Source organism: Lepisosteus platostomus, chromosome 13, assembly GCF_059453375.1.
Source record: "Lepisosteus platostomus isolate fLepPlt1 chromosome 13, fLepPlt1.hap1, whole genome shotgun sequence".
NCBI lineage: Eukaryota > Metazoa > Chordata > Actinopteri > Semionotiformes > Lepisosteidae > Lepisosteus > Lepisosteus platostomus.
Genome location: NC_142623.1, coordinates 44163324 through 44176148, shown reverse-complemented (window position 1 = coordinate 44176148; position 12825 = coordinate 44163324). Strand labels below are relative to the sequence as shown.

The following is a 12825-nucleotide window of genomic DNA, read 5'->3' as shown; positions in this document are numbered from 1 at the left end:
GGGGTCTCTGGATGTGGCATGACCCTGGCTGAAGCTCTCTGTCACGTCAGGCCACAGAAACCCGGAAGTGGCCCGGGTGCCCAGGCCCAGCCTGAGTCCCGCCAGCGCCAGCAGACGCCTGCTCAACAATGGGCACTGTGGCTCACAGAAGAGAGTCATTGAATTCTGCTGAATTCTGACAAACCCACACTCAGCAAACTCTTTCCAATTAACACTCACAAAGGAAAAAATGTTGAATAATCGCTTTATGAAGGAAGGACGCAAGAAAAATGCACTCCACATAAAGGATAACTCCTCAGAATGAGATTCAGGCGCAGAATAGACGATCCAGACAAAGAGCTGAAAGGAATGTGGATTTCAGTGCCTGGGAAAAGATTTTCAATGAGAACTGTGGCTTGGGGAAGTCCAAGTTCATCGTTTAGTCTGTGTAATTCAGACCAGTATTTGGTGAACTTGGAAAGATTACACACAAACGCCCCTGCAAACAGAGAAAGAGGTGCAATCTTCTAATCTCTGGGACCACGTCACGCCATCCAAGCAAGAAACTATTTTATTTTTAAACTCTTGACAACTTCAATGTCTCTGTGATCAAAGCACAACACAACATTACAAGCCTTTCAAGCGTACAATTCAAAATTTCTTCAATTACACTGTGTATTTCTAGCTGTTCCAAAACATAGCTTTACTTCTTTTGGGAACTGCTTAACCGATACATTTTACATTGCTGCCCCACTGAGTCTAGATGAGCCCCAATGTCACGTCACTGATTCGCACTCCTGGTCCTGCAGACACACAGCTGAAACCTTCCAGGAGTTCAAAGACTAAAAGCCTTCAGTCAGACAGCTACACTTTCACGACTGGAGGTGAGAATCACAGACCTACTGTAGGTGGTGCTCACCACTGGGAGGGAGGGCTGCTAGTACCTGTATTGTGTCTCTTATTTGCTTAAGGGCTGCAGCAATGAGCAAAGCTAACAAAGGGACTGACCAATAGAAGAAGAAAAAAAGAAAAACATTCTGCATATTCTCATTTTGTCAATCAAGACAAAAAAGTCAGATTTAAACCCACAAGAAGCCATCACACAAGAAGAGAATTGTCTAACATTGTAACATTTAGGAGACAGAGACATTAATCACAGACAGTAGGACGAACGCACGCAATGATCAGCTTAAAAATGGGAACCTCTGACCTTTCCCTGTTGCGACCTGGGAGGGAGGGAGAAAGGCAAGTGACACAGTAGTTTCCAGCAGCCCTGGCACGATGAGCACACCACAGAGCCTGCAAGGCTGCTGACAGAGGCAGGTCCTGGGCTTTGTTGAAAACAATGACAAGTGCAAAGAGCCCCAGCCACACAAGAGAGTGTTGCCAAGATCTCTCCAGCAATGAAGTCTTAAGCTCACATTCAGCCTCAAAGAAAAGCTGAGTGTTTCTCCTTATTGCCCTCCAGTTTCACACTCACTCTTTGTTATGATGTGCCTGTCCAGGAGAAGGCCTTTCTAATCAGATTTTGCTTTCGGAGAAAAGGAGATTGAATCATGGATAAATGCAAATAGATCTGCGTTATGTGCCAGGAAACATTCCTTTCTCAGAAGCTAAACTGTTCAGGAGTTTTGCAGCTTATCTACTCCCTCTTTCTCTTTCACAGATAAGATTAACAAAGAATTTTTAGCTGTAAATTCCATTAACAAAGTAAACCGGGTAGTGGGATTCACCTCTTACAAGTGGAAAATGCCTGGTGCCTTTTAGTGTTTTACATCAAGTGATGAAGACACGTTGAAGTCACTTTAAAGGGACTTAAGATGCAAAGTCCTCTAGCATTGTCAGAAATACATGGTGTACAAGACAGGTTATTGTGGGCTCTAAATTAGATGTACACATTCACATGCTGACTCTAATGTGCGTTTTACAAATGTACACAATTGCTTCTTGGAGCCACTGTAATCATGAAACCAACAATAGGCAAACCAAGCTTATTTTTCTTTCATAACATGAGATGAAATAAAGCTAACAACTCTCAATCACCTTGCTAGGCTATGTTAGTTAGGTGAACAGCCTATGCTGCCTCTGATTTGCCTAACAGTCAAATATGTAGCTATTAATACTAGCAAGTTTACAATACGTCCTTCGCTAGCTAACTTACATCATACTGCACAAACACAGGATAACATTAGACATATTCAGTTGTGTAGGACTGTAAGGTCTATGCCAACAGGTCTACAATACAATGGGCACTGAGTGGTTTCTTTCAGGACACCTCCCCCAGCTCCCTGGCAGAAGCTTCAGATGATGGCTGATGAGAGGAAACGAACACTTTCAGACCAGAGGCTCACGGGGCGTCAACTGTGCCATGCACGCCCTGATGTTGCTGACAAAACCTGCACAGAGCTCCGCCCCTCCTCCCCAACGCGCACAGAGCTCCGCCCCTCCTCCCCAACGCGCACAGAGCTCCGCCCCCTCCCCCCCCCCAACGCACACAGAGCTCCGCCCCCTCCCCCCCCAACGCACACAGAGCTCCGCCCCCTCCCCCCCCCCAACGCACACAGAGCTCCGCCCCCTCTTCCCAACACGCACAGAGCCCCGCCCCCTCCTCCCCAACGCACACAGAGCTCCGCCCCCTCCTCCCCAACTAATTTGCTTATACATCTCAGTACGTTATTCATTACAGAGACTAGTGAGCAGGAAGGGCCGCTTCACGTCCCAGTTCTCCTGAACTCTTGCCCATGGCGAGACCAGCAGTTTGCGACAACATTGAGACCATGCAGTAGTTTCTCAAAGTTCACGATTTTGTGCTTAATTCGGAAATTGATTACTTTTTTGCGACACGTCAATTAATTTATTTTGTTACCAAGACTTCATAACCGGTCTGAGAAATTGAGGCTGCAGTTCCCCTAAACTGAGGCATGAATCTCTGCTGAATTTTAATCTTTTAACAGCCATTCAAGACCCAAATTTCCTCTATTCCTAGGGATTTTCCAGACATCTGCAGTGCGTTTTCACTGTTTTGTGCCCAACATGCTTAACATCAGCAGCATTTCACAGCACAGCAACTGGAAAAGGCAAAGAAGCGTTCTGAGAGCAGACGGACAGTTTTACCGAACGTGATGGCAAGGACAGGCAAAAGGAAGCTTCACAGGAGGGTGCTGGCGGGGACAAAGTCCACATTTAACTCCCTTCATTCATGCAGTATTTGTTTTTTAGATTTTTGATACAACTTGGGCAAAGGAAATGGAAGACATCCACATTTTTTGGCAATAAAATGCTTGGTGACACACTTAATAATTATGAAGCCACTTTGTTTGCTGACACAGACTCTGCTTCGAGGGAATGGAGGCATTTCAAACAGGCAGGAAAACATCTGGCTGCCTATTCTGTGTACAGCTCAGCAAACACTGTGAACACTAGCAATCTTAACTCCTACTCCTTCTCCAATACGTTTCTGCTGCTGTCCACCACTCTGCCATTATGCTGATCAGCAGGGGCTTTCCAATGTCAACTTCATCAAAAACAAGCTCAGGATCCCGCCTATCTGCCCCAGTGCACATCCATGCAGCACACCCTTCCTGTGGCGCCCTGTTCTACGAAATCACAAATGATGCAAAAGACGAAAAAACGAAAGAGATGCAAACTTTAAAATTAAACTTAAATACTAAAACTTAATATTTTATTCTAAACCCGAATGCACCAAACTAAGACAGATGAGGGTGATAATAAATCACAATAATTGTCAGCAAAAACTAAATAAGAAACTGAATATTTGGAAAAGGACCTTTGGCAGCAATGACAGCCACGAGTTGTTCTGGGTCTCATCAGCCAGGTGCAGTTTTTGCTATTTCCTCCTGGCAGATCAGCTCAGACTCTCTCAGGGTGCTTGTTCAATTTGTCCATTTGTCTTTAAAATTAATTATCGGTTTACTTTTTCCCTTTTGTTGTTTGCTTGGAAAGTGTGGAGTAGTTTATGTATCATGTTAATTTCCCAACCAACCAATCTGCCCTGACGGCAAGCTTTAAAACACAAGTCCAAACTGTGCCAGGGCCTATACACTGTAGGTGATGACAGAGACACGTGACCCTAACTCTTCAGCTGAGCGATGGCTCCAGACAGGCAGTGCAGTCTCAGACAGAGATCTGAAAGAGATGATCAGAGCATAGCAGGCACATCGACAAAGTGGCAGAGGAGCGAGCTAGTGAGATGACATAAGCTTTAAATTAATAAAAATAATACTGATGTAAATTGTAAAACAGGCTTTGCACTTAAGATCATGGGTTCTGCTATAGAGAAGCTCTTCAGTCTCACATGTCTCAAACAGGGGAAGAAAATCCAATTTTTCCTAATGATCTCATCTCCCTGAAATTCCCCTAAGCTTTTCAAGTAGAGTCCAAGCATTCTTAGACTCTGACCTGTTCCACGGAGCTGAACTATTGTTCCACAACACCTCCAGCAGAGCAGGGAGGTATGAGCGATACTAACTCATGAGCTCTTCACAGGGGGAAAGGCACCACCTGCGAAAGGGGTCGAGTCCCTGATCACAGGGTCTCAGGGCAAGCGGCCCAAGGACACTGCCAATGACAGGGGAAGCAAAGAGCTGCACGTGATTTATGACCCCGAATTGTCTCATCCCTAATCTGGGGCCGATTTAGGGTCTGATGCAGCTGGCGCAAAAACGTCTCTTACGGGGACAGCGCTCTCTCACTCCCACCCCCCACCCTGTCCACGACACTCACAGAGCTCCGCCCCCTCCACCCCAACGCGCACACAGAGCTCCGCCCCCTCCACCCCAACGCACACAGAGATCCATTTGCTCTCTTGTCATAGTGAGGTAGAAGCTGGATTATCTTCCTCCACCGCATTTCCACATCAGCTTCCTACTCCTTTAAAGGCCACATGGGTCACTGCTTGAATGGAGTGCTTTAACACACAAGCCGATATGTGACACACAGGTGCAGTGGGTCTAGGTGCAAGGCATTCACCGAAACCGGAAAAAAAAGTTTTTTTACATCTTTTAAAATCAGTCTGCTCCCACGGTCAGGCGGTGCTTCCGATGCCTGCCACATGTTTGGACAGAAACCACCAGCCATTCGGAACAGTAGATGAATCACACATAAAGCACTCAAAACAAAAACCCTGAAAGAGAGCTAAATCAAGATCCCTGTCAGCACACGCAGCAGACATAACACTTAACAGGTTCCTTACACGAGCAGTAGGGAGGCCGCAACCTCCTATACAGCATGCTCTCCACCTCCCACCTTCACACTCCCCCCAAAAGGGGCCAAATTCCACTGAAGTGTGGCAAACCGAGCTCCTAACTCTCCCCTCATTTATCTTTCCGTGTTGTTGATGAAACCCCTAACAGAGATAAGACTGTACAAGCCAGCGATGTTTTGAAGAATCTCCTTCAGGAATCCATACCACAGCTGTGTGATCACTTCACAAAGAATAGAAGTCGGGCTGCAGGAGCTTTTTTTTTTTTAATCCTCCATCAGACGGAGCCCTTAGGAAAATTTGTGTTGATCAAAGAATACGTTCTTCCTCGATTCGCAGGGAGCTTGGAAAGTTACTTCACACTGAATTTCACTGACATTAAATTACACTCAGCATCCTGGCTCACAGTTACAAACCTAGCAACCACACACGGGGGAGAGCGAGGGAGTGGGGACAGACTCTGCTCGTGTGTTAACACGCCCGCAGCCCCGCCACAACGCCACAGAGGATGCTCACTGCCGACTGTCCCTCACCGGCACCACCGCCTGCCCGCAAGGACCCAGGGCCACAGGGGGCGCCGTGTGGCTGACAAGTAAGAGAGCCCTGGCCGACTAACCCCACTCTAGCCTTGGTGCTGCACAGGCAATTGTGCTCTACTGCTAGTGGAATCCCAGTCACAGTCAGCTAGTAACTAGACCCAGGCTCGAACCCGTGATCACAGACCTACTGCTGCTGAGGGAGCACCTTTACTCCACAGGGGAGGACTGCCTGGACAGCTTTAATACTGAAATCAATGTTGCGAGTGTTATCCACTCTCATTTGTTTTATTCACTTTATTTTTGCCATTTGCAATATTCTCAGGATCCTTTTACGTGATTTTTTTCCCCCGAGGCCCATCTTTGCATCTCCACGCGGCTTTTTTCTTTTGGCCTGCCTTCGAGAAAACACAGTCAAGTTCAACAGCTAGCTTCACAGCCCATTGGAGAGCGGGGCGCTGCACACAAACGAGTCTTTGTCCAACCCACCCCCTGTGCTGCAGCCACACAACCCAAACAGCCCCGCAACACTGCCGAATATCGGCAAGCTGCAGGAGGCGTTGGATCTGCAGTTCCGAGGCTGCAGACATCAAAGGGAAGACGCGGCTGGCAAATGCCTCTCTGTCCCGTGTGGGAGAGTTCTTAAACAAAGGCTGGAGAGGCCGAGCCACCCTCTTCTCCCCTCCTGGCCTGTCTCTGCAACATGATGAAGCCAGTCCCCAGGCAGCGCAAATAGACCACTAGAAATTAATAGTGCTATCAGGATACATAACAAGGCTTTCCTCGGACGGTGAAGTAACAAACAGAGAATTTGCTGGCAGGCCTACAGAACAGTAGTATCTTTGCAAGATGCAGTTATTTATTTCCCTATAGCAGCACCTTTAAAACATCCACTCTCACAGATTTAACTCCGCACGGGGGGGGGGGGGGCAGCTCACCAGCCCCATCCTCGAGGAAATGACCAGGCCTAACAAAGGCCCGGAAATGCAGTTCAGAAAGAGGAGCTTTTGGTTACAAAAGGCACGAGCAGGAATGAACGAGGGCATCATATCAACTGGGAAAACTAGATAATTTCACAGCAAAGAATTTTGTTCTCATCTCTTCCAGTTCTTCATTTTATACTGTCCCAATTTTGATTCATCAGTTGTTAGGACCAGGCATCGGACTTGTGCTCAGCCCCCTCCAACACACTGACCTGGCAGGCCGATTGCCATTTCACACACTGCATGCTGCACAGTGCTGTCCAGGGCAGCACAGACTGAAGGACTCCATTGCAAGGGCACAAGCCAACCACAGGGGCAGAGCAGAACGGTCTGGCCCACAATAGTGGCTTCACTATTAGGACTACAAAAACAATCCAATCAACCAATCAACCAACCAATCCAATCAAGTCAATCCAATCAACACAATTCACAACATGTTCATTCCATCTTAAGTAGCTTCCAAACTACTATATTCACTTAATATACAATATATAACATACAGAGCCCTGGAAACTATGAAGAGAGAGTCAAAGTTGGATATAAAATACCAGAGAGACATGAGAAGCCCAAAGATGTGTAAACTTGAAAGACATCAGAGGGCAGTTGTGTGTTCATATTGTAACCTGCAACTGGCTGGAAAGTGTCACCAAAGCACAAGAACAAATGCACTTCAAATGCAGGGCAAAAGGGCATCTAGTACACCTTTCTGTGCTCCAGGGATGTTTTTCTTTAGTTACATGAAACATCTTTTGCTAAAGATAACTATGAGGATGTTACAGCATTCAACATGCAAAACAAGATAAAGAAAAAGAAAAATAAAGCAAGATAAAGCAAAGGGATAATGCCAAAGTTATACACGCAGGCAGCAGATGCAAAAACGCCCACACTCCCACCCTTGGCCAGTATCTAACATGATTAGATTTCCAACTGCACTCCTCATGCGCGTTTCCACACTTTGTTGTGGAAAAACCCCATTGTTTGTGTTCTCGTTTGCCCGGCCAGCAGAATAGCAAACACCAGAGCTTCCTCCTGGCAGACAATGAGAGCGCACCATGCGGGAATCAGGATCCCAGGCACAGGGAACAACTGGGAAAAACAGAGCTGGAGTGAAGATGTCAGATCAAACACCCAGAACCCAGTTAACAGCACAGACATCAGCGCTTCTTTCCATTATCTCCCATCCTTAACACTGTTTTAGTACTGGTGCCCATCAAACTGCATCCCTTATGCATAAACTCAAGCCTTGAATTCTACTTTCAGAGCTCAGGAAGAGTGCCCTTAAGTCATTTCCTCTATTAAATACATAAAGCTGATTAATTACTTCTGCCCCTCAAACGTACTGAGCGCCACTGCTCCCAATTCTCCCAAGGAACTTCTGAGCTGTAACCATTTAACCCTTACTAGACACAACCAGCAGGACCCTCACTGACAGAAGGTGACAGAATCAGACAGGCAGAACACGTGGAGCAGGGAAACAGCCCACAGTGGCCACTGACTGGAGCAAAGAGGAACCCAATGCTGTTGTTGTTTCTGAGCTAAGGATTTGCAGCCCAATCCTCCAGCAGTGCCTGAGGCAGTTAATCACAGAGCCTGACATCGAGCTGCTCCTTACTCATCCCCCCATCACCCTCACGTGTCCGACTGAGCAGACAGTGCCGAGCGGTATCCCTCTCCGGCCTGGGTGTGCAGGACCCGGCACTGCGGCGCGACCACACCACCTCCAAGCCAGGAACACCGAGCTGCTGGCTTGTCCCCATACAAGCGGAAGAGACTCTCAGCACCTTCCCCCAGCCCGGTCTGTGACATCAGCCCACAGCTGTAACACACTGTCCTCACCCAGCTACCCTGTTGGCCTCCACCAGCACCACTGCTCTGAAAACCGACAGCAGGTGCAACTGACCACACCACCCTGAGCAAACCTTCCTGCTCAGATCTGAAAAAGGACGACGTTTATCGGATCAACAGATGACGGATCAGCAGGACGAATAAAAAGCGTCAAATCCCCTCATCCTGCCTCCCGCCCACCTTTGCTCTAAGCACAAAGCTCTCCAGGGTTATAACACCTTGCAGGAGGCTGCAGGAAATCAGGGGGTCAACACCGGATATAGGCCTCAAGGCCTTGACAGGTCAAGAGAACGGACATCTTCACAACGAACTGGGAATCGCAAACCAGAGCAGACAAGTGGAAACAAGTTACCCAGCTATGTGGTTGACGCCAATAAACTGGTTTCTTTCAAGAAACAACGTTCGTATGTAGTATACCAATCTCATGAAAACACATAGGGCAGATTTTACGGTAATACTGCACAAAGCCTGCAGGACAGCTTCATCTTTCAGACACCACAGAGATTCGGCATAACATGTGAGCAATGCAGCAAGATCTGCTGAACTGGTCCCCGCCACCTGTCCATCTGCACAAGAAAGACAGTCATATAAGACTGGTGCGACAAGCGGATTTAATTAACACCAAACCCCACCGTAAGGGTGAAGCCAGACAGGCTCATTCCACAGCCCCTGGTACTATCACTATCACTGAGCTCCTCTCCCTCCCCCTCCGAGTTACAATACAGAAAAAGAAACCTATCCGTTTCCTTCACACTTCAGGCCTCTGTGACTTTAATAGTAAGTGCATGACGATGACTCTCGGTACTATTAATGTAGACAAACTGGCTGACGTGAAGCCAAGCCTGTGAGGCCAAGTTAACACAACGTTGCAGTGCTGTATGGTACGGAAGAACGTTTTCAGGAACAATAGTCTCCAAATTGAGAAATTCGTTAAACACCTGCAAGTGGAATGACATGTTGGATTGCAAAAACAAAATACTATTATTAGCTTGAGATAAAATTAAACATTTTCAGTTACAAACCCATCTAACTCTCCACAAAAGTAATGACAACACCAGTACTGTCCACTGGGAAACACAAGAAACCTATCCAGTGTCATTTCTGAAAGCGGTTTGAACCAAATAAAAATGTCTACCATTCGCAGAAAGGCTAGGATTATTACACCAAGAGAAAATACTCATCACCAGTCCCTGTCAATCACACTTCCGACTGGACATATGAGCAAAAAACACTTGCTTTCCTGTGCATGTTTGCTTGGACTTATCTGATTTCAGTCATTCTATTGGAAAATATTTGTTAAAAATCCCAAGACATTTTCCACTTCAGATCAGACCTACACAACACCCTTAGTGCTGTCAGGGGTTCATGTTCCCTCAAAGGCAGTGACACATTCAACCCAGCAACATTCTTCAGAATGAACAGTGAAACACCAACCAGAGCTACTTCTTTACACAAAGGAACAGAAATTATCAATCCCAAAGAGTAAGCAAATCAACGGCTAGAATGCAGAAACCCTAAAGGTTTAATCACTAAAGCAATTTGAGGAGAAAGAAAGCACTTTATAAAGTAGTAAAAATGGAACAGGTTCCAGTTCAAGTCTCAGAGGAATCAGTCCAGGAAATGGAGAGGGCCGATACATCACTATTTGACTCCGGTATTTACAGAGAAAAAGGGTTAGATCTTCTGTAATATATCAGAGTTCTTTGAACAATCAGCAGTAATGGATAGAGATCATAAAATTTACATGAGTGGAAAGCTTTTGACAAAGTTCCTCATTAAAGTTAATTCTAATAACACAGACAACAGACACTCAAAGTAATGCATGCCCTTGGGTTCAGAACAGGTTAATGGACAGAAACAATTAGTACAGAAAAAAAGTACGACTGCTCAGACTGGCATTGGTACAGATGTAATTAGTGGAGTAGCATAAGAATATGTATCAGGATTGCCGCTCTCCCTAATTTTTAACCAGTGATCTAGGTTCCGGTATAGTTCACAGTCAAATGCACAGATGATATCAGAATACAAGGATTAGCAAACACTGTAGAAACTGCAAAGGAATGGTGAAGAGACTTTAGCCAAATTGAACTGCAACGTGTAGTGGGAATCTGGAATAAGCTGCCCAGCATTGCTGTCAGAGCCAATAAGAGCCTCTGGCTTCTTTCAAGACACAGCTGAATGAGATCCTCCAGTCAGAAGAGGAGGTAGATTTGTGTTCTTCACACAAATGGTGATGGGTGTCTGCCACAAGCTGCCCAGACATGTTGTTGAAACTGATACCCTGGGATTCTCGCAAGAAATGGACAGATGACCTTCGCTTGGACAGATGGGCCAAATGGCCTCCTCTTCTCTGTGACCTTCCTAAGGTTCCAATCAGACTCTATATGTAATAGGAATGTAGTGATACGAGTGCCAAAGCCCACAGTCGCAACGCTGGAGAGGCACAGCAGAGCCGATCCGAACCGAACGGGCCTGGGAGACCCAGACAAGGGGGCGAGAGAGACGCGGGGGTACTCACATCCTGCCGACGCCCTCGTACATGCGCGTGTCCGCGGGCAGGGTGGTGACCTCCGTGTCCGTCAGGTGGGCGTGTTTCTTCATGCGGCTCAGCTGCTCGATCTGCAGGTCCGCCAGCTTGACCTTCTGCTGGGTGTCGATCACCTTCGCCTGCAGCTCGGCAAAAGCCTGCGGGTCACACCGCATCACGTCACACCGCATCACGTCACACCGCGGCCACTCGCAGGCAGGAGGCCTGCCGTCGTCCTGCGTGGCGAGGCTCTGCGAGCCGGGTTCGGAGGCACTGCGAGCCGGGTTCGGAGGCACTGCGAGCCGGGTTCGGAGGCACTGCGAGCCGGGTTCGGAGGCACTGCGAGCCGGGTTCGGAGCTGCTGCCTCGCGGGGCTGTATGTTCTCCCCGGATTCGTGTGGGCTTCCTCCCACAGTCCAGAGACATGCTGGAAGGTTAGCTGGCTCCTAGGACAGCTGGCCTTGGTGTGAGTGTGTGTGTGAGTGTGAGTGTGAGTGTATCAGTGTGTGACTGGCATCCCGTCCAGGGTGTATCGCACTTTGCACCCACTGTCTGCCGGGATAGGCTCCAGCATCCCCGAAAACACCGAGGTGGACAGAGTGGTTAGAAAATGGATGGATGTACAATTATGCACTGAGTGCAGAATAATGAGATTGTAATAATTAAACAGAATAAGCATTATTTAACAAACGGGCAGGTGTAGCTGCTACAAGGGTAATTCAGATCTCCCACGTTATAGAAGCATAGTTTTTTAGTCGATGTTGGTAACGACCGCGATGAGATGCAACACATACGCGGGGTGTCGGTTCTTGGCCTGACTCACGTTTCGTGTAATCACGACAACCTGAACACTGGGCATCCTGCTGCTGGGACTCTACTAATCTACACTATCGCGGAGGAAATAATCGTTCTATTTCCGAAAGCAGAATGACATCTTAAAACACTTAACAAAGGAGATGTTTGGCTATATTAAAAACAAACTGACGCACGCTGCACGAACCAGATAATACGACATTAATTTAAAAATCTAATAATGGTAAAATCACGCAATTAAAAGACAAAACAGGTATGACTTTAAGCTAGCTAGCCTTTTTCAAACTACTCAGAGGTCCTGTACACGCTTTCTCTCCACCACACGCTTTGTGACAGGATTAAAGGGCTGTCTCCCCGTTTAAAAACCATCAAAAGGCTACGACATGAGAGATAAAGTTACCAGAAACTAAAGTGCTGCCGTTGAGAATGACCAACCGTTATCGTATAAGAATGAAATAAAACATTTTACCTTTTTCAACTCGAGATCTACGGGGGCTGCCATGTTGGAGAGGTGAACGCATGCGCAGTGAGTCCTTATCGGTTGCTAGGCTGCATGCCGGCAGCTCGAGTCATTACGTCATGCAGAGACGGTCTTACCTCGACCGCGTGTTAAAACGCCTTGTTACAGTCGTACATAGTAAAAGTACGTTTCATAGCAGTGTGGCTTAGCTTTATTTTGCATAAAATGGAGCAATTCAGTGTGAACGTCTATATCTGAATAATTCATAACGTATACGAGCTTAGAAAGTGCATTCATATTAGTAGCATGACAGGTTGGACGAAATTGGTTTTGAGACATTGACATGAAGTGCAGCCATCCTTGATCTGCTGTCTCTGACTCCTGCCGGTCCAAGCCTGTGCTGGCGAGCTCTGCCCTGCTCCATCACGGCCTGCTTTTCTAAAATTACACACGCCGAATTT

The 12825-nt window shown here is 47.0% G+C and overlaps 1 protein-coding gene across 1 annotated transcript in view; it reads right to left on the bottom strand.

Annotated features, from left to right (window-relative positions):
- Positions 1-12498, bottom strand: part of pfdn1 (prefoldin subunit 1) — a 55559-nt gene extending 43061 nt beyond the window's left edge. The window contains exons 1-2 of the mRNA XM_088604878.1: positions 12374-12498; positions 11083-11249 (exon numbers count right to left, since the gene is read on the bottom strand). Coding sequence (XP_088461004.1) covers positions 11083-11249; positions 12374-12406 — 200 coding nt within the window. The 5' untranslated portion in view covers positions 12407-12498. The remainder of the gene's footprint in view (positions 1-11082; positions 11250-12373) is intronic.
- Between the last annotated feature and the right edge of the window lie 327 nt (positions 12499-12825).